This window comes from Oncorhynchus masou, chromosome 29, assembly GCF_036934945.1.
Source record: "Oncorhynchus masou masou isolate Uvic2021 chromosome 29, UVic_Omas_1.1, whole genome shotgun sequence".
NCBI lineage: Eukaryota > Metazoa > Chordata > Actinopteri > Salmoniformes > Salmonidae > Oncorhynchus > Oncorhynchus masou.
Genome location: NC_088240.1, coordinates 77,770,001 through 77,794,317, shown reverse-complemented (window position 1 = coordinate 77,794,317; position 24,317 = coordinate 77,770,001). Strand labels below are relative to the sequence as shown.

The 24,317-nt window shown below is 42.4% G+C and overlaps 1 protein-coding gene across 2 annotated transcripts in view; it reads left to right on the top strand.

Moving 5' to 3' along the window:
* The first annotated feature begins 248 nt into the window (after positions 1-248).
* The window catches only part of LOC135520640 (protein kinase C alpha type-like), a 42,366-nt gene continuing 18,297 nt past the window's right edge, over positions 249-24,317 (top strand). Inside the window, exons 1-9 of one of the 2 annotated variants that reach the window (XM_064946343.1) lie at positions 249-462; positions 2,130-2,366; positions 7,412-7,443; positions 7,830-7,909; positions 10,319-10,430; positions 10,964-11,092; positions 13,934-14,090; positions 14,343-14,538; positions 14,806-15,024. In XM_064946343.1, the coding sequence (XP_064802415.1) occupies positions 2,131-2,366; positions 7,412-7,443; positions 7,830-7,909; positions 10,319-10,430; positions 10,964-11,092; positions 13,934-14,090; positions 14,343-14,538; positions 14,806-15,024 (1,161 nt within the window). In that variant the 5' untranslated portion in view covers positions 249-462; position 2,130. Of the gene's footprint in view, positions 463-2,125; positions 2,367-7,411; positions 7,444-7,829; positions 7,910-10,318; positions 10,431-10,963; positions 11,093-13,933; positions 14,091-14,342; positions 14,539-14,805; positions 15,025-24,317 lie in introns of both variants that reach the window. The other variant, XM_064946341.1, reaches the window with a different exon arrangement.

Sequence of the window (24,317 nt, the reverse complement as noted above, 5' to 3'; positions counted from 1 at the left end):
CTGTCTCTCTCTCTCCTCTCTCTGTCTCTCTCTCGGTGTCTCTCTCTCTCTCTCTCCTATCCCATCTTCTTCTTGGTAAAAAAGAATCAATCTTAAAGAGAATTCCATCTCTCCATCTCTTCTCCCTCTTCACCCTGTGTGGGTTAACTTAACGGATACATAGCAGTCCACGCCTCCTCTTTCTTCTCTCGTTCTTGGAAAGCTTCAATCTCATCCCTTGTTACTTGCTCTTTTTTTGTAGGCAGCTCTTTTTCCCAGCTCTTCCTCCCTGCTCTTCGTCCCTGCCACCACTTGCCTCTCTCTCTCTCTTTCCTTCACTTTTTCTTTTTTGACGTGACCAGCGACAGGTTCAGAGCGATAGCAGGCTGCCTATCAAAGGAGGAGAGATAAAGAGAGGGGGAGAGGAAGAGGAGAAGCCTGCTCTTTGATCAAGTCTGTCAGCCCAAACAACCACAAATACAGGTAATGTCTCTCTCTTTCTCTTTGTTTCTCCCTCTCTCCTTTCACTTCTATCTCCACGCAGCTTTCCACTCTGTTCCTTATTTGTTGAGCATTCCCTTTTTTTCTTGAATTAGTTTGTTCTGTTTCTGTGTTCTTTCAGCCCTCCCTGTCTCTGGTATTCACCCATTGGATCGATTTCCTCCATCTTCCGGTGTGCCATAATCATTTCAACAGGTTCTGTTTGCTATGCTGTACGCTCTCGGCTTATTTACTTATTCATTCAATCTCTGTTGTGGTTTCATTTATCATTTAGCAGTTTGCTACCCCTTTTCTCTCAGTTAAATATTTCACATTGCTAGTTTTTCCTCACTTTTGACTCATATTGACTGAGCATGATAATACATTCCAAACTTTTATGGAGAAATTAACACAATATCAAAACAGGACAAAGAGGAAGGAGACAAGGACAGAGAGGGTACCAGTTCTAATATTGGAGTAGGGTGGGGGGTGCAACAGGAGGTGCAGTTGACATGCGATAAGGGTGTTTGGTTGTCAGGGCAACCCAGGGTGTTTGGTTGTCAGGGGGATGTGGGAGGTTGCAGTTGGCATGGCGTGGCGATGAGGATAGATGGGGTGAGAGAGAGAAAGCGAGCGAGTATGAAGTGGGACATATGTGGGACACAGTGTGAATTTCACTAATCGTTCTGTGTCTCTGGGTCTCTGAGGAGAGCTCTGTCTCAATGTGTGAATTAACCTCTCTCCTTTTTATACATTCCCTCTCCCTCCCTCTCCCTCTGCTCATCCCTCTGTCCCCTGTCTGGGTCCTTTTATTCTCTCTCTCTCTCTCTCTCTCTCTCTCTCTGTCTCTCTCTCTCCCTCCCTCTCCCTCTGCTCATCCCTCTGTCCCCTGTCTGGGTCATTTTATTCTCTCTCTCTCTCTCTCTCTCTCCCTCATCCCTCTGCTCATCCCTCTGTCCCCTGTCTGGGTCCTTTTATTCTCTCTCTCTCTCTCTCTCTCTCTCTCTCTCTCTCTCTCTCTCTCTCCCTCCCTCATCCCTCTGCTCATCCCTCTGTCCCCTGTCTGGGTCCTTTTATTTCTCTCTCTCTCTCTCTCTCTCTCTCTCTCTCTCTCTCTCTCTCTCTCTCTCTCTCCCTCCCTCATCCCTCTGCTCATCCCTCTGTCCCCTGTCTGGGTCCTTTTATTCTCTCTCTCTCTCTCTCTCTCTCTCTCTCTCTCTCTCTCTCTCTCCCTCCCTCATCCCTCTGCTCATCCCTCTGTCCCCTGTCTGGGTCCTTTTATTCTCTCTCTCTCTCTCTCTCTCTCTCCCTCATCCCTCTGCTCATCCCTCTGTCCCCTGTCTGGGTCCTTTTATCTCTCTCTCTCTCTCTCTCTCTCTCTCTCTCTCTCTCTCTCTCTCTCTCTCTATCTCGCTCTCTCTCTCTCACTCTCTCTTTCTCTCTCTCTCTCTCCCTCATCCCTCTGCTCATCCCTCTGTCCCCTGTCTGGGTCCTTTTATTCTCTCTCTCTCTCTCTCTCTCTCTCTCTCTCTCTCTTTTGCTCCCTCTCTCTCTCTCTCTCTCTCTCTCTCTCTCACTCTCTCTCTCTCTCTCTCTCTCCCTCTCCCTCTCCCTCTCCCTCCCTCTCCCTCTGCTAATCCCTCTGTCCCCTGTCTGGTTCCTCCAGGCAGCATGTCTACTCCCGTGTCCCCGTCCCCTTCCCTCTCCCCTCTGACCCTGGCCTCCCCCGTGGCCACCCCTGGGGCCTCTCCCCTGCCCTCCCCCCTCACCCCCCCTCCCAGGGTGCCAGTGTTCCAGAGGAAGGGGGCGCTGAAACACAAGAGGATCATCGAGGTCAAGGACCACCAGTTCACCGCTCGCTTCTTCAAACAGCCCACCTTCTGCAGCCACTGCACTGACTTCATCTGGTAAATACACACACACAGTGAAATACACACACACAGCGAAATACACACACAGCTTAATACACACACACAGCGAAATACACACACAGCTTAATACACACACACAGCGAAATACACACACACAGCGAAATACACACACACAGCGAAATACACACACAGCAAAATACACACACAGCGAAATACACACACAGCTTAATACACACACACAGCGAAATACACACACACAGCGAAATACACACACACAGCGAAATACACACACACACAGCGAAAAACACACACACAGCGAAATACACACACACAGCGAAATACACACACACACACAGCGAAATACACACACACAGCGAAATACACACACACAGCTAAATTCAAACACACACAGCGAAATACACACACACTGCGAAATACACACACAGAGTGAAATACACACACAGCTTAATACACACACGCAGCGAAATACACACACAGCTTAATACACACACACAGTGAAATACACACACAGCTTAATACACACACACAGCTAAATTCAAACACACACAGCGAAATACACACACACAGCGAAATACACACACACACAGCGAAATACACACACACACAGCAAAATACACACACACAGCGAAATACACACACACAGCGAAATACACACACACACAGCGAAATACACACACACAGCGAAATACACACACACAGCGAAATACACACACACAGCGAAATACACACACACAGCGAAATACACACACACAGCGAAAAACACACACACAGCGAAATACACACACACAGCGAAATACACACACACACACACAGCGAAATACACACACACAGCGAAATACACACACACAGCTAAATTCAAACACACACAGCGAAATACACACACACTGCGAAATATACACACAGAGTGAAATACACACACAGCTTAATACACACACACAGCGAAATACACACACAGCTTAATACACACACACAGCGAAATACACACACAGCTTAATACATACACACAGCTAAATTCAAACACACACAGCGAAATACACACACACACAGCGAAATACACACACAGTGAAATACACACACACACACAGCGAAATACACACACACAGCAAAATACACACAAACACAGCGAAATACACACACACACACACACAGTGAAATACACACACACACAGCGAAATACACACACAGTGAAATACACACACACACAGCGAAATACACACACACACAGCGGAATACACACACACACACAGCTAAATGCACACACACAGCGAAATACACACACACAGCGAAATACACACAAACAGCGAAATACACACACACACAGCGAAATACACACACACACAGCGAAATACACACACACAGCGGAATACACACACACAGCGGAATACACACACACAGCTAAATGCACACACACAGCGAAATACACACACACACAGCAAAATACACACACACACAGAGCGAAATACACACACACACAGCGAAATACACACACACAGCTAAATTCAAACACACACAGCGAAATACACACACACAGCGAAATACACACACACACACACAGTGAAATACACACACACACAGCGAAATACACACACACACAGTGAAATATACACACACACAGCGAAATACACACACACAGTGAAATCCACACACACACAGCGAAATACACACACAGCGGAATACACACACACAGCTAAATGCACACACACAGCGAAATACACACACACAGCGAAATACACACAAACAGCGAAATACACACACACACAGCGAAATACACACACAGGTATATACACACACACAGCTAAATTCAAACACACACAGCGAAATACACACACACAGCGAAATACACACACACACAGCGAAATACACACACACAGCGAAATACACACACACAGCGAAATACACACACAGCTTAATACACACACACAGCGAAATACACACACAGCTTAATACACACACACAGCAAAATACACACACACACAGCGAAATACACACACACAGTGAAATACACACACACAACAAAATACACACCGCGAAATACACACACACACACACAGCGAAATACACACACACAGCGAAATACACACACAAACAGCGAAATACACACACACACACACAGTGAAATACACACACACACAGCGAAATACACACACACAGTGAAATACACACACACAGCGAAATACACACACACAGTGAAATACACACACACAGCGAAATACACACACACAGCGAAATACACACACACACACAGTGAAATACACACACACACAGCGAAATACACACACACAGCGGAATACACACACACACACACACACAGCTAAATGCACACACACAGCGAAATATACACACACACACAGCGAAATACACACACACACAGAGCGAAATACACACACACACAGTGAAATACACACACACAGCGAAATACATACACACACACAGTGAAATACACACACACAGCGAAATAGACACACACAGCTTAATACACACACAGCTATATACACACAACAGAAATGCTTCATTAGTTCCCAGCTCGCCTCTGCAAACATCCCACAAAATGCAGCCCCTGCACAGCCTTCACCTGGTAATCCACACTCACGCACACACACACACACACACACACACACACACACACACACACACACACACACACACACACACACACACACACACACACACACACACACACACACACACACACACACACACACACACACACATCATGAATCTGCAGAAACCCACACTTACACACACATTATGAATCTGCAGAAACCCACACTTACACATACACATTATGAATCTGCAGAAACCCACACTTACACACACATTATGAATCTGCAGAAACCCACACTTACAATCACATTAGGAATCTGCAGAAACCCACTCTTACAATCACATTATGAATCAGCAGAAACCCACACTTACACACACTCCAGGTCTCAATAGTTCACTGGCCACCTCTTCAAACTTCCCACTAACTCTAAAACTGCAGCCACAGCACCAACTTCATCTGGTAAACACACACACACCACTAGACAGTACAGTGTGTGTACACAGACACAAAACACACAGTAACACACATTTTCATGCTCACACAGCCACCATACATGACCCAAGACTGGTTGGAAGTCCAGTATCATGTACAGTAAGCTCATTCTGGCAGACACACCCAAAGCAGGCCAGTGTAGAATCTGTGCGTGCACGTCTCTGTGCGTGCGTGTGCGTGTGGACATATGGTGGAGAGGGTAGGCTGAGTGCAGGCCTCTCCTCTAGCCAACAGCCTCTGGGAAGTTTGCAGTACATTTCGGTGAATGACTGTCAAAGTTACAGTCTGATTATTTAACTAAGGAAAGATAGATATGGTAGCGCTCTCTTAGATTTTGGTTTGGTCGTTTAAAAATACACATCACAAAAACCCCATAGCACTCCAGACAGCAGTCTTCCACACGAGTTACAGGCATCTCTGCATCTCTCCCTGTGGAGATTCTGCTGGTTTCCTACAATAGACATGATAAAAGAGATCAGTACTACACAGTTCAAATCACATCCTCTAGGGCTGTATACTATTGACAACAAACACCAGGGGATTGAAAGGAGACTTTATATTGTCAATATTCTGCCTGCGGGGCTTTTGTCTCCTCTCCATTCCCCTGGTACAGGAATAGATCGCTACACATTATCATATGACAGCCATGTATATGTGGAGGATGTATGGCCGAATAAATAGATATGTATCTTTATTCTGATTCAGAGGGGTTGGGTTAAATGAGGAAGACACATTTCAGTTGAATGCATTCAGTTGTACAACTGACTAGGTAGTCTGTTTCCCTTTCCCTACTTTCCTAATATAATAGGATTCTCCAGATAGATGCTTTTGGCTTGTCTTTTGTCCTGTCATCCTATGACCATCCGGTGGTGCTGTTTGGCCTGTCTAATGTAGCTCTGCCTCTCTTGCACTTTCTGGTGGAGAGTACAAAGAACTGTCATAGTACTGAACCACCGAGAGTGGTTTACACTCCTCGTCTCCTCTCCTTCATCTGTGCTGATATGGAAACACTGCAGAGGTGAAACCAATATGGCGGATGTCATTTCCCCTCCTTCACTAGGTCACAAGTCTGTCACTGTCAGAGGAAGGAGAAGAGAGGAGAGGAGAGAAGAGGAGAGGAGAGAAGAGGAGAGGAGAGGAGAGGAGAGGAGAGGAGAGGAGAGGAGAGGAGAGGAGAGGAGAGGAGAGGAGAGGAGAGGAGAGGAGAGGAGAGGAGAGGAGAGGAGAGGAGAGGAGAGGATGAGAACTCTGTGACTATTGAGATGAACCTGGGGGTACTTCAGTGTGACCCTCAAGGGCCCTCTCTCTGTAGGGTGTTGTTCTCCCGCCTCTCTGCTGCTTACCTTTTAATCAGCAGCTGATTCACAGCCAGTAAACTGGCTGAGTGGGCTCTTTAACCAATCAATGGCTTTAATTATTAAATTAAGATCTAAGGAGAGTAGTAGAAGACTGCAACTCTGGAGGAGGAGGAGGAGGAAGAGGAGGAGGGAGGAGGAAGAGGAGGAGGAGGGGGGAGGATGAAGGGGAGAATGGGGGAGGAGGGAGTGACTGGGTGTTTGGTGTGTGTGAGAGGCAACCCCCCCCCCCCCCAGTTGACCTGATCAGCACTGCAGTAAGTGTAGTATTCTATAGAGATGTCCTGCAGCTCACTCTCAGACTCTCACTGTATTTTTGCTGTTTTATTCCATAAAAGCTGTCACAAGGACATGTATTTGCCACAACACCCCGTAATCATGAGGGTTTCTGTTGACAAGGACGCATTTCGGCTTTATGGCCATAATGCGTCCTTGTCGGCTGCTGTTATTTGATAAAACAAAAGAATGAGCCATATCTATAAGTGTTATAGCCATCTTGATTTGTTAACATTGGATTATTCGTGGGTTACAGCACTGCACCAAATGATGCACCTCTTTCTGTTCAGGCCCATCTGCTCATCTTCCACTGAGCAGGCCAGTCCTTTCAGTTGTGTGGTTTGTAAGATCAGTGATGGTTTCTGTGTTGTGTTATGGTTTGTTCCACACAGGGGAATTGGAAAGCAGGGATTTCAATGTCAAGGTAAGGATTATTGGATCATAAGTTATCATTAATCAGCCGATCGTTACCCTTTTTTTTACAACACATTTTACAAATGCATTTGTCTGAAAACGTTAACAGCAATTATAGGCCTTAACCCCTAAGAGCAAGTCAAGGCAATAGTATCATTGATGAAGGAATATGTTATTTTGGTATTGATTGATGCATTGTGTTTTTGACATTGAACCCCTAGTGAACAATCTTGATCACAATGACATTCAGCAGTTTGTTTTTGTTTTTGACAAGACTAGAACACACACATTTTCCACATTATTCTTTGAATCAGATGAGGTTTTTATAAGCAGAGATCAAATGGATTTGGATGTAGTAATGTGTTGATTGTCTTTCTGCTCTGTGTTTTGTGGCAGTGTGCAGTTTCTCTGTCCACAAGCGATGTCACGAGTATGTAACCTTCACCTGTCCTGGAGCCCCCACTGCTCCTACAGAAGTGAGTCAATCTTCCCCCTTCTCCCAGCTTTTACACTCACCTTCCTTCCCTCCTTCCCTCCTTCCCTCCTCCCTTATCCATCCATCATTCCACACAGCCACACACACACACACACACACACACACACACACACACACACACACACACACACACACACACACACACACACACACACCTGTCCCTCTGTCTGTCATTCCTCCACTCCGCCTTTACTGTCATCCATCCTCATATAGATCTTTACGTCTCTCCATCTATTCATCCCTCCACTCCACACTTCCCCTTTTCAGGCCTCCCTCACTCCTCCCTTTATCTTGCCAATCCATCCAGAGAGAGGAAGAGAAAGAGAGAAAACAAAGAGGAGGAGTGGGGGATCCAGGTTGAGAGGGGGAGGAAGAGAGAGAGGAAGACTGAGAGACATGAGCAGAGGTAGAGAGGGTGAACAGATTGCTCCCTCTCTCTGTCTCTCTTTGGGATTTCAAAGAGATTTGTCTTTTTTCAGCTAAATAAACTGGATCAGAAATTAGGTCAAAGAGAAAGAGAGAGTGAGTGTGTGCAAAAAATGAGTGTGTGTGTATGTGAGGGAGAACGATTGACAGGACGGAATTGGGAGGAAGAGCTTGGCTCAGAAACTGCCTGATGGAGAGAGAGCGAGAGTTGGCAGAGATTGAAAGAGGTGGGGGGAGTTCTCAAAGTTAAGCTCAAAGGGTGTGAAATGGGGTTTGGGGAGTAGAGAGGGTGAGGAGAGAAGACAGACAGTTACAGAGGAAGGGGATGTGGATGGGGAAGAAACTGATAAGCTGAAAAGCAGATAGAGATGATTCAGGCTTCCCCAGGAACACATTCCATTAACATATCGAACTCTCTTCCCAGCACAGAAATGTAATTGGTTGCCATGAATATAACACTCTCAAACTCTCCCTCGTTTCTCCTCGTTTCCCCCCTGTTTATCACAACACATAAACATGAGGATGTTCCTCTCTCAATGACTTACTACTCTCATGTCTGTCTGTCTGTCTGTCTGTCTGTCTGTCTGTCTGTCTGTCTGTCTGTCTCAATGACTTACTACTTTCATGTCTGTCTGTCTGTCTGTCTGTCTGTCTGTCTGTCTGTCTGTCTGTCTGTCTGTCTGTCTGTCTGTCTGTCTCAATGACTTACTACTCTCATGTCTGTCTGTATGTCTGTCTGTCTGTCTGTCTCAATGACGTACTACTCTCATGTCTGTCTGTCTGTCTGTCTGTCTGTCTGTCTGTCTGTCTGTCTGTCTGTCTGTCTGTCTGTCTCAATGACTTACTACTCTCTTGTCTGTCTGTCTGTCTGTCTGTCTGTCTGTCTGTCTGACTGTCTGTCTGTCTCAATGACTTACTACTCTCATGTCTGTCTGTCTGTCTGTCTGTCTGTCTGTCTGTCTGTCTGTCTGTCTGTCTCAATGACTTACTACTTTCATGTCTGTCTGTCTGTCTGTCTGTCTGTCTGTCTGTCTGTCTGTCTGTCTGTCTGTCTGTCTCAATGACTTACTACTCTCATGTCTGTCTGTATGTCTGTCTGTCTGTCTGTCTGTCTCAATGATTTACTACTCTCATGTCTGTCTGTCTGTCTGTCTGTCTGTCTGTCTGTCTGTCTGTCTGTCTGTCTGTCTGTCTGTCTGTCTGTCTGTCTCAATGACTTACTACTCTCTTGTCTGTCTGTCTGTCTGTCTGTCTGTCTGTCTGTCTGTCTGTCTGTCTGTCTGTCTGTCTGTCTGTCTGTCTGTCTGTCTGTCTGTCTGTCTCAATGACTTACTACTCTCTTGTCTGTCTGTCTGTCTGTCTGTCTGTCTGTCTGTCTGTCTGTCTGTCTGTCTGTCTGTCTCAATGACTTACTACTCTCATGTCTATCTGTCTGTCTGTCTCAATTACGTACTACTCTCATGTCTGTCTCTCTCTCTCTCTCTCTGTCTGTCTGTCTGTCTGTCTGTCTGTCTGTCTGTCTGTCTGTCTGTCTGTCTGTCTGTCTCAATGACTTACTGCTCTCATGTCAATCTGTCTGTCTGACTCAATGACTTACTATTCTCATGTCTGTCTGTCTGTCTGGCTCAATGACTTACTACTCTCATGTCTATCTGTCTGTCTGTCTCAATGATGTACTACTATCATGTCTGTCTGTCTGTCTGTCTGTCTGTCTGTCTGTCTGTCTGTCTGTCTCAATGACTTACTGCTCTCATGTCTATCTGTCTGTCTGTCTCAATGACTTACTACTCTCATGTCTATCTGTCTGTCTGTCTGTCTGTCTCAATGACGTACTAATTACATGTCTGTCTGTCTGTCTGTCTGTCTGTCTGTCTGTCTGTCTGTCTGTCTGTCTGTCTGTCTGTCTGTCTGTCTGTCTGTCTGTCTGTCTGTCCGTCTGTCCCTGTCTCGTTCTCTCTCTCAGGACTTGAAGAGTAAACACAGATTTCGACCTCAGACCTACACTTCTCCAACGTTCTGTGATCACTGTGGTTCTCTGCTTTATGGCCTTATCCAACAGGGCATGAAATGCTCCTGTAAGTAACCAGACGTTCTGTTTCAAGTTTTATTAGTCAAAATGCTTACTTGCAGGTTCCTTCTCGACATTGCAACAACAATAAGACATAATAAAAGATAAGAATACCAACATAAAGTAAATGTCTCAGTAGAATAGAATAAACATTTTAGCATAAGTATAATACAGGAAGGTACAAGTTATAGTCCAATATTTACATGTGTTTTGGGGATGGGGGGATTGGGGGGAAATTGTTTAAATTGTGCAGTATGTATCAATCATAATAAGAGCAGCAGTTGTGATGTGTGTGTAGCATGAATGTACAGTATATGTGTGTGAGTGGTTTCTTACCACGTGTTATTATCTCTCTCTGTGTGTGTGTGTGTGTGTGTGTGTGTGTGTGTGTGTGTGTGTGTGTGTGTGTGTGTGTGTGTGTGTGTGTGTGTGTGTGTGTGTGTGTGTGTGTGTGTGTGTGTGTGTGTGTGTGTGTGTGTGTGTGTGTGTGTGTGTGTGTGTGTGTGTTGCTGCGTCTATACTTGTGTGCATGTACTACAGGTTGTGAGATGAATGTCCACAAGCGTTGTGAGAGCCTGGTGCCCAGCCTGTGTGGTCAAGATCATACAGAGAAGAGAGGCAGGATCCACCTGACCGTCCGGGGAGAGAACGAGGACATCTTCATCACAGGTCACAACTAAGTGTTGAGAAGAGTTGTCCCTAACCACTGATAGAGACAGGGTTTACATGTCTCTGTCACCCGGTGGTGTAAAGTACTAAGTGTTGAGAAGAGTTGTCCCTAACCACTGATAGAGACAGGGTTTACATGTCTCTGTCACCCGGTGGTGTAAAGTACTAAGTGTTGAGAAGAGTTGTCCCTAACCACTGATAGAGACAGGGTTTACATGTCTCTGTCACCCGGTGGTGTAAAGTACTAAGTGTTGAGAAGAGTTGTCCCTAACCACTGATAGAGACAGGGTTTACATGTCTCTGTCACCCGGTGGTGTAAAGTACTAAGTGTTGAGAAGAGTTGTCCCTAACCACTGATAGAGACAGGGTTTACATGTCTCTGTCACCCGGTGGTGTAAAGTACTAAGTGTTGAGAAGAGTTGTCCCTAACCACTGATAGAGACAGGGTTTACATGTCTCTGTCACCCGGTGGTGTAAAGTACTTAGTGTTGAGAAGAGTTGTCCCTAACCACTGATAGAGACAGGGTTTACATGTCTCTGTCACCCGGTGGTGTAAAGTACTAAGTGTTGAGAAGAGTTGTCCCTAACCACTGATAGAGACAGGGTTTACATGTCTCTGTCACCCGGTGGTGTAAAGTACTAAGTGTTGAGAAGAGTTGTCCCTAACCACTGATAGAGACAGGGTTTACATGTCTCTGTCACCCGGTGGTGTAAAGTACTAAGTGTTGAGAAGAGTTGTCCCTAACCACTGATAGAGACAGGGTTTACATGTCTCTGTCACCCGGTTGTGTAAAGTACTAAGTGTTGAGAAGAGTTGTCCCTAACCACTGATAGAGACAGGGTTTACATGTCTCTGTCACCCGGTGGTGTAAAGTACTTAGTGTTGAGAAGAGTTGTCCCTAACCACTGATAGAGACAGGGTTTACATGTCTCTGTCACCCGGTGGTGTAAAGTACTAAGTGTTGAGAAGAGTTGTCCCTAACCACTGATAGAGACAGGGTTTACATGTCTCTGTCACTCGGTTGTGTAAAGTACTTAGTGTTGAGAAGAGTTGTCCCTAACCACTGATAGAGACAGGGTTTACATGTCTCTGTCACCCGGTGGTGTAAAGTACTAAGTGTTGAGAAGAGTTGTCCCTAACCACTGATAGAGACAGGGTTTACATGTCTCTGTCACCCGGTGGTGTAAAGTACTAAGTGTTGAGAAGAGTTGTCCCTAACCACTGATAGAGACAGGGTTTACATGTCTCTGTCACCCGGTGGTGTAAAGTACTAAGTGTTGAGAAGAGTTGTCCCTAACCACTGATAGAGACAGGGTTTACATGTCTCTGTCACCCGGTTGTGTAAAGTACTAAGTGTTGAGAAGAGTTGTCCCTAACCACTGATAGAGACAGGGTTTACATGTCTCTGTCACCCGGTGGTGTAAAGTACTTAGTGTTGAGAAGAGTTGTCCCTAACCACTGATAGAGACAGGGTTTACATGTCTCTGTCACCCGGTGGTGTAAAGTACTAAGTGTTGAGAAGAGTTGTCCCTAACCACTGATAGAGACAGGGTTTACATGTCTCTGTCACTCGGTTGTGTAAAGTACTTAGTGTTGAGAAGAGTTGTCCCTAACCACTGATAGAGACAGGGTTTACATGTCTCTGTCACCCGGTGGTGTAAAGTACTAAGTGTTGAGAAGAGTTGTCCCTAACCACTGATAGAGACAGGGTTTACATGTCTCTGTCACCCGGTGGTGTAAAGTAAAAAACTTTCAAGTCCTACTTAAGTCATTTTTTAGGCTATTTGGAGTTTACTACATATTTAACTAGGCAGGTCAGTTAAGAACAAATCCTTATTTTTAAAGACGGCCTAGGAACAGTGGGTTAACTGCCTGTTCAGGAGCAGAACGACAGATTTGTTCCTTGTCAGCTCGTTGGTTTGAACTTGCAACCTTCCGGTTGCTATTCCAACACTCTAACCACTAGACTACACTGTCCATACATTTTCCCTGACACCCCAAAGTATTCATTACATTTTGAACAGGACAGTAAAACGGTACAATTCATGCACTTATCAACAGAACACTAAACACTGGTCATCCCTACATCCCTACTGCCTCTGATCTGGTGGACTCATTAAACACACATGCTTCGTTTGTAAATGATGTCTACATGTTGGAGTTTGCCCCTGGCTATCCATAAAAATATATCCATATGAAAATGGTGCCATATGGTTTTCTTAAAATCAGGAATTTGAAATTGTTTATACTTTTACTTTTGATACTTAAGTATATTTAAACCAAATACATTTAGACTTTTACTCAAGTAGTATTTTACTGGGTTACTTTTACTTTTACTTGAGTCTTTTTCTATTAAAGTAGCTTTACTTTTACTCGTATGACAATTGGATACTTTTTCCTCCACTGCTGTCACTCTACCATTCGCACTGTCAGGTACTGACCACTAGGCAGAGTGGGGGAGCTGAATACAGGCACACACTCCTACAAGTCATGCTATCTGTGGTGCATCGACCGATGCCAAATCTTAAATTGATCACCCTGTTGTAGCAGCAATTTTCATGCACAGAAGGAATTGCAAACTTGTAGTGTTTTCAAGTTTAAAAAGGATTCGAAAGTTTGTAATGTCAGACTTGATTTGCACTAATACTTTGTTTCATCTCCTACACAAAATGTACATTCATCATAATCCACATAATATTCACATTTCCTGTTGCAGCAGGATTATTTTCCTGCTGTGAGAAACTGGTTCAAATTAAGATGTGGCATCTGTATGGCCATCTATGCTTTCCATTGTCTGAGTCTTTCCCTCTGCCGCTCCACCCCCCTCTCTCCCCCCTCAGTGCGGGAGGCTCGTAACCTGATCCCCATGGACCCCAACGGTCTGTCTGACCCCTACGTGAAGCTCAAGCTAATCCCTGACCCCAAGAGCCAGAGCAAACAGAAGACCAAGACTATCCGCTCCACACTCAACCCCGTCTGGAACGAGAGCTTCACCTTGTGAGTGTGTGTGTGTGTGTGTGTGTGTGTGTGTGTGTGTGTGTGTGTGTGTGTGTGTGTGTGTGTGTGTGTGTGTGTGTGTGTGCGTGTGTGTGTGTGTACCAGTAGTTCTGGGAACTCTGCACAGGGAACAAGACTTGTGTTAGCCCCGGTAGCTTTATCTCAGTGGACTGGCATGGTCTTGAGGTGTGCAGATGACTGGAGGTCGGATACCTGGTCGGTAACCTCTTTCACTCCCATCTCTCTCCCCAGCTCGGTGCGTGGGCGGCAGTGGGACCGTCGTCTGTCGGTGGAGGTGTGGGATTGGGATCGTACGTCTCGGAATGACTTCATGGGATCGCTGTCGTTCGGAGTGAGCGAGATATTCCGTCACTCAGTTAGCGGCTGGTTCAAACTGCTGGATCAGGATGAGGGAGAGTACTACAACATGCCTGTCCCTGACGAAAATGTAAGACATACTCTCATGCAGTGGATTATGGGTAGTTTAGTTAGAGTTATAGAAAACATATATTATATATAACTATTGGTATATACAGGTATATTTAGACTCGGAGTATGACCAAACAAAATGTGTGTGAGTTCCCTCACTTTGGCCACCAGGGTGCAGGAGTGCTTCATTAAAATCCATACATTGCAGGTTTGTGTGTGTGTGGATGTGTGTGACAGTTTTATTATAACTAAGCCCTCCCCCCCTCCCCCCTCCTCTCTTCAATAGGAGCCTAGTGGTCTAGATGCTATTCCCCCCTCCCTTCTCCCCCCCTCCCTGAGGCCTGCCCCTGTGTCTGTGTCTGTTCCTGTCCCCGTGTCTGTCCTGTCCCCCTCAGCCCCGTCAGTCCCCTGTCTGGCCACCCTACCTGCAGGACCGGTCAAGCCCAGGATTTGCCTCCAGGACTTCAACTTCCTCATGGTGCTGGGAAAAGGCAGCTTCGGAAAGGTACTGAAACACACCTACACCTGCCTGTAGACACACTGTAATAAACATAACACACCTTTCTGTTGAAACACTGTAATAAGCATAACACACCTGCCTGTTGAAACACTGTAATAAACATAACACACCTGCCTGTTGAAACACTGTAATAAACATAACACACCTGTCTGTAGACACAATGTAATAAACATAACACACCTGTCTGTTGAAACACTGTAATAAACATAACACACCTGCCTGTTGAAACACTGTAATAAACATAACACACCTGCCTGTAGACACACTGTAATAAACATAACACACCTGCCTGTTGAAACACTGTAATAAACATAACACACCTGTCTGTAGACACACTGTAATAAACATAACACACCTGTCTGTAGACACACTGTAATAAACATAACACACCTGCCTGTTGAAACACTGTAATAAACATAACACACCTGTCTGTAGACACACTGTAATAAACATAACACACCTGTCTGTTGAAACACTGTAATAAACATAACACACCTGTCTGTAGACACACTGTAATAAACATAACACACCTGCCTGTAGACACACTGTAATAAACATAACACACCTGCCTGTAGACACACTGTAATAAACATAACACACCTGCCTGTAGACACACTGTAATAAACATAACACACCTGTCTGTTGAAACACTGTAATAAACATAACACACCTGCCTGTAGACACACTGTAATAAACATAACACAACCGCCTGTAGACACACTGTAAAAACACACCTACACCTGCCTGTAGACACACTGTTATAAACATAACACACCTGCCTGTAGACACACTGTAATAAACATAACACACCTGCCTGTAGACACACTGTAATAAACATAACACACCTGCCTGTAGACACACTGTAAAAACACACCTACACCTGTCTGTAGACACACTGTAATAAACATAACACACCTGCCTGTAGACACACTGTAATAAACATAACACACCTGCCTGTAGACACACTGTAATAAACATAACACACCTGCCTGTAGACACTGTAATAAACATAACACACCTGTCTGTTGAAATACTGTAATAAACATAACATACCTGCCTGTTGAAACACTGTAATAAACATAACACACCTGCCTGTAGACACACTGTAATAAACATGACACACTGTAATAAACATGACACACTGTAATAAACATAACACACCTGCCTGTAGACACACTGTAATAAATATAACACACCTGTCTGTAGACACACTGTAATAAACATAACACACCTGCCTGTAGACACACTGTAATAAACATAACACACCTGTCTGTAGACACACTGTAATAAATATAACACACCTGCCTGTTGACACACTGTAATAAGCATGACACTGTAATAAACATAACACACCTGCCTGTTGACACACTGTAATAAACATAACACACCTGCCTGTAGACACACTGTAATAAGCATGACACTGTAATAAACATGACACACTGTAATAAACATAACACACCTGCCTGTTGACACACTGTAATAAACATAACACAACAGTCTGAAGACACACTGTAATAAACATAACACACCTGCCTGTAGACACACTGTAATAAACATAACACACCTGCCTGTAGACACACTGTAAAAACACACCTACACCTGCCTGTAGACACACTGTAATAAACATAACACACCTGCCTGTAGACATACTGTAATAAACATAACACGCCTGTCTGTAGACACACTGTAATAAACATAACACACCTGCCTGTAGACACACTGTAATAAACATAACACATCTGTCTGTAGACACACTGTAATAAACATAACACACCTGCCTGTAGACACACTGTAATAAACATAACACACCTGTCTGTTGAAACAATGTAATAGACATAACACACCTGTCTGTTGAAACACTGTAATAAACATCACACACCTGTCTGTAGACACACTGCAATAAACATAACACGCCTGTCTGTAGACACACTGTAATAAACATAACACAACAGTCTGTAGACACACTGTAATAAACATAACACACCTGCCTGTAGACACACTGTAATACACATAACACACCTGCTTGTAGACACACTGTAATAAACATAACACACCTGCCTGTAGACACACTGTAATAAACATAACACACCTGTCTGTAGACACACTGTAATAAACATAACACACCTGCCTGTAGACACACTGTAATAAACATAACACACCTGTCTGTTGACACACTGTAATAAACATAACACACCTGTCTGTTGAAACACTGTAATAAACATAACACACCTGCCTGTAGACACACTGTAATAAACATAACACACCTGCCTGTAGACACACTGTAATAAACATAACACACCTGCCTGTAGACACACTGTAATAAACATACACACCTGCCTGTAGACACACTGTAATAAACATAACACACCTGTCTGTTGAAACACTGTAATAAACATAACACACCTGCCTGTTGAAACACCGTAATAAACATAACACACCTGCCTGTAGACACACTGTAATAAACATAACACACCTGCCTATAGACACACTTTAATAAACATAACACACCTGCCTGTAGACACACTGTAATAAACATGACACACTGTAATAAACATGACACACTGTAATAAACATAACACACCTGCCTGTAGACACACTGTAATAAATATAACACACCTGTCTGTAGACACACTGTAATAAACATAACACACCTGCAGGTAGACACAATGTAATAAACATAACACACCTGTCTGTAGACACACTGTAATAAACATAACACACCTGCCTGTAGACACACTGTAATAAACAAAACACACCTGTCTGTAGACACACTGTAATAAACATAACACACCTGCCTGTAGACACACTGTAATAAACATAACACACCTGTCTGTAGACACACTGTAATAAACATAACACACCTGCCTGTAGACACACTGTAATAAACATAACACACCTGTCTGTAGACACACTGTAATAAACATAACACACCTGTCTGTAGACACACTGTAATAAACATAACACACCTGCCTGTAGACACACTGTAATAAATATAACACACCTGCCTGTTGACACACTGTAATAAGCATGACACTGTAATAAACATAACACACCTGCCTGTTGACACACTGTAATAAACATAACACACCTGCCTGTAGACACACTGTAATAAGCATGACACTGTAATAAACATGACACACTGTAATAAACATAACACACCTGCCTGTTGACACACTGTAATAAACATAACACACCTGCCTGTAGACACACTGTAATAAACATGACACACTGTAATAAACATAACACACCTGCTTGTAGACACACTGTAATAAACATAACACACCTGTCTGTTGACACACTGTAATAAACATAACACACCTGTCTGTTGAAACACTGTAATAAACATAACACACCTGCCTGTAGACACACTGTAATAAACATAACACACCTGCCTGTAGACACACTGTAATAAACATACACACCTGCCTGTAGACACACTGTAATAAACATAACACACCTGCCTGTAGACACACTGTAATAAACATAACACACCTGTCTGTTGAAACACTGTAATAAACATAACACACCTGCCTGTTGAAACACTGTAATAAACATAACACACCTGCCTGTAGACACACTGTAATAAACATAACACACCTGCCTATAGACACACTTTAATAAACATAACACACCTGCCTGTAGACACACTGTAATAAACATGACACACTGTAATAAACATGACACACTGTAATAAACATAACACACCTGCCTGTAGACACACTGTAATAAATATAACACACCTGTCTGTAGACACACTGTAATAAACATAACACACCTGCCTGTAGACACAATGTAATAAACATAACACACCTGCCTGTTGACACACTTTAATAAACATAACACACCTGCCTGTAGACACACTGTAATAAGCATGACACTGTAATAAACATGACACACTGTAATAAACATAACACACCTGCCTGTTGACACACTGTAATAAACATAACACACCTGCCTGTAGACACACTGTAATAAACATGACACACTGTAATAAACATAACACACCTGCTTGTAGACACACTGTAATAAACATAAAACACCTGTCTGTAGACACACTATAATAAACATAACACACCTGCCTGTAGACACACTGTAATAAACATGACACACTGTAATAAACATGACACACTGTAATAAACATAACACACCTGTCTAATAAACATAAAACACCTGCCTGTTGACACACTGTAATAAACATAACACACCTGCCTGTAGACACACTGTAATAAACATAACACACCTGCCTGTAGACACACTGTAATAAACATAACACACCTGCCTGTAGACATACTGTAATAAACATAACACACCTGCCTGTAGACACACTGTAATAAACATAACACACCTGCCTGTAGACACACTGTAATAAACATAACACACCTGTCTGTTGACACACTGTAATAAACATAACACACCTGCCTATAGACACACTGTAATAAACATAACACACCTGTCTGTAGACACACTGTAAAAACAAACCTACACTTGTCTGTAGACACACCTTAATAAACATAACACACCTGCCTGTAGACACACTGTAATAAACATGACACACTGTAATGAACATAACACACCTGCTTGTAGACACACTGTAATAAACATAAAACACCTGTCTGTAGACACACTATAATAAACATAACACACCTGCCTGTAGACACACTGTAATAAACATGACACACTTTAATAAACATGACACACTGTAATAAACATAACACACCTGTCTAATAAACATAAAACACCTGCCTGTTGACACATTGTAATAAACATAACACACCTGTCTGTAGACACACTGTAATAAACATAACACACCTGTCTGTAGACACACTGTAATAAACATGACACACTATAATAAACATAACACACCTGCCTGTAGACACACTGTAATAAACATGACACACTGTAATAAACATGACACACTTTAATAAATATGACACACTGTAATAAACATAACACACCTGCCTGTTGACACACTGTAATAAACATAACACACCTGCCTGTAGACACACTGTAATAAACATGACACACTGTAATAAACATAACACACCTGCTTGTAGACACACTGTAATAAACATAAAACACCTGTCCGTAGACACACTATAATAAACATAACACACCTGCCTGTAGACACACTGTAATAAACATGACACACTGTAATAAACATAACACACCTGTCTAATAAACATAAAACACCTGCCTGTTGACACACTGTAATAAACATAACACACCTGCCTGTAGACACACTGTAATAAACATAACACACCTGCCTGTAGACACACTGTAATAAACATAACACACCTGCCTGTAGACACACTGTAATAAACATAACACACCTGCCTGTAGACACACTGTAATAAACATAACACACCTGTCTGTTGACACACTGTAATAAACATAACACACCTGCCTATAGACACACTGCAATAAACATAACACACCTGTCTGTAGACACACTGTAAAAACAAACCTACACCTGTCTGTAGACACACTGTAATAAACATAACACACCTGCCTGTAGACACACTGTAATAAACATGACACACTGTAATAAACATAACACACCTGCTTGTAGACACACTGTAATAAACATAAAACACCTGTCTGTAGACACACTATAATAAACATAACACACCTGCCTGTAGACACACTGTAATAAACATGACACACTTTAATAAACATGACACACTGTAATAAACATAACACACCTGTCTAATAAACATAAAACACCTGCCTGTTGACACATTGTAATAAACATAACACACCTGTCTGTAGACACACTGTAATAAACATAACACACCTGTCTGTAGACACACTGTAATAAACATGACACACTATAATAAACATAACACACCTGCCTGTAGACACACTGTAATAAACATGACACACTGTAATAAACATGACACACTTTAATAAATATGACACACTGTAATAAACATAACACACCTGCCTGTTGACACACTGTAATAAACATAACACACCTGCCTGTAGACACACTGTAATAAACATGACACACTGTAATAAACATAACACACCTGCTTGTAGACACACTGTAATAAACATAAAACACCTGTCCGTAGACACACTATAATAAACATAACACACCTGCCTGTAGACACACTGTAATAAACATGACACACTGTAATAAACATAACACACCTGTCTAATAAACATAAAACACCTGCCTGTTGACACACTGTAATAAACATAACACACCTGCCTGTAGACACACTGTAATAAACATAACACACCTGCCTGTAGACACACTGTAATAAACATAACACACCTGCCTGTAGACACACTGTAATAAACATAACACACCTGCCTGTAGACACACTGTAATAAACATAACACACCTGTCTGTTGACACACTGTAATAAACATAACACACCTGCCTATAGACACACTGCAATAAACATAACACACCTGTCTGTAGACACACTGTAAAAACAAACCTACACCTGTCTGTAGACACACTGTAATAAACATAACACACCTGCCTGTAGACACACTGTAATAAACATGACACACTGTAATAAACATAACACACCTGCTTGTAGACACACTGTAATAAACATAACACACCTGTCTGTTGACACACTGTAATAAACATAACACACCTGCCTGTAGACACACTGTAATAAACATAACGCACCTGCCTGTAGACACACTGTAATAAACATAACACACCTGCCTGTAGACATACTGTAATAAACATAACACACCTGCCTGTAGACACACTGTAATAAACATAACACACCTGCCTGTAGACACACTGTAATAAACATAACACACCTGTCTGTTGACACACTGTAATAAACATAACACACCTGCCTATAGACACACTGTAATAAACATAACACACCTGTCTGTAGACACACTGTAAAAACAAACCTACACCTGTCTGTAGACACACTGTAATAAACATAACACACCTGCCTGTAGACACACTGTAATAAACATGACACACTGTAATGAACATAACACACCTGCTTGTAGACACACTGTAATAAACATAAAACACCTGTCTGTTGACACACTGTAATAAACATAAAACACCTGCCTGTAGACACACTGTAATAAACATGACACACTTTAATAAACATGACACACTGTAATAAACATAACACACCTGTCTAATAAACATAAAACACCTGCCTGTTGACACATTGTAATAAACATAACACACCTGTCTGTTGACACACTGTAATAAACATAACACACCTGCCTATAGACACACTGCAATAAACATAACACACCTGTCTGTAGACACACTGTAAAAACAAACCTACACCTGTCTGTAGACACACTGTAATAAACATAACACACCTGCCTGTAGACACACTGTAATAAACATGACACACTGTAATAAACATAACACACCTGCTTGTAGACACACTGTAATAAACATAACACACCTGTCTGTTGACACACTGTAATAAACATAACACACCTGCCTGTAGACACACTGTAATAAACATAACACACCTGCCTGTAGACACACTGTAATAAACATAACACACCTGCCTGTAGACATACTGTAATAAACATAACACACCTGCCTGTAGACACACTGTAATAAACATAACACACCTGCCTGTAGACACACTGTAATAAACATAACACACCTGTCTGTTGACACACTGTAATAAACATAACACACCTGCCTATAGACACACTGTAATAAACATAACACACCTGTCTGTAGACACACTGTAAAAACAAACCTACACCTGTCTGTAGACACACTGTAATAAACATAACACACCTGCCTGTAGACACACTGTAATAAACATGACACACTGTAATGAACATAACACACCTGCTTGTAGACACACTGTAATAAACATAAAACACCTGTCTGTTGACACACTGTAATAAACATAAAACACCTGCCTGTAGACACACTGTAATAAACATGACACACTTTAATAAACATGACACACTGTAATAAACATAACACACCTGTCTAATAAACATAAAACACCTGCCTGTTGACACATTGTAATAAACATAACACACCTGTCTGTAGACACACTGTAATAAACATAACACACCTGTCTGTAGACACACTGTAATAAACATGACACACTGTAATAAACATAACACACCTGTCTGTAGACACACTGTAATAAACATAACACACCTGCCTGTTGACACACTGTAATAAACATAACACACCTGCCTGTAGACACACTGTAATAAACATGACACACTGTAATAAACATAACACACCTGTCTAATAAACATAAAACACCTGCCTGTTGACACACTGTAATAAACATAACACACCTGCCTGTAGACACACTGTAATAAACATAACACACCTGCCTGTAGACACACTGTAATAAACATAACACACCTGCCTGTAGACACACTGTAATAAACATAACACACCTGCCTGTAGACACACTGTAATAAACATAACACACCTGTCTGTTGACACACTGCAATAAACATAACACACCTGTCTGTAGACACACTGTAATAAACATGACACACTGTAATGAACATAACACACCTGCTTGTAGACACACTGTAATAAACATAAAACACCTGTCTGTAGACACACTGTAATAAACATGACACACTTTAATAAACATGACACACTGTAATAAACATAACACACCTGTATAATAAACATAAAACACCTGCCTGTTGACACACTGTAATAAACATAACACACCTGTTTGTAGACACACTGTAATAAACATAACACACCTGCCTGTAGACACACTGTAATAAACATAACACACCTGTCTGTAGACACACTGTAATAAACATGACACACTGTAATAAACATAACACACCTGTCTGTAGACACACTGTAATAAACATAACACACCTGTCTGTAGACACACTGTAATAAACATGACACACTATAATAAACATAACACACCTGTCTGTAGACACACTGTAATAAACATAACACACCTGCTTGTAGACACACTGTAATAAACATAACACACCTGCCTGTTGACACACTGTAATAAACATAACACACCTGTCTGTAGACACACTGTAATAAACATAACACACCTGCTTGTAGACACACTGTAATAAACATAACACACCTGCCTGTAGACACACTGTAATAAACATAACACACCTGTCTGTAGACACACTGTAATAAACATAACACACCTGCTTGTAGACACACTGTAATAAACATAACACACCTGTCTGTAGACACACTGTAATAAACATAACACACCTGTCTGTAGACACACTGTAATAAACATAACACACCTGCTTGTAGACACACTGTAATAAACATAACACAC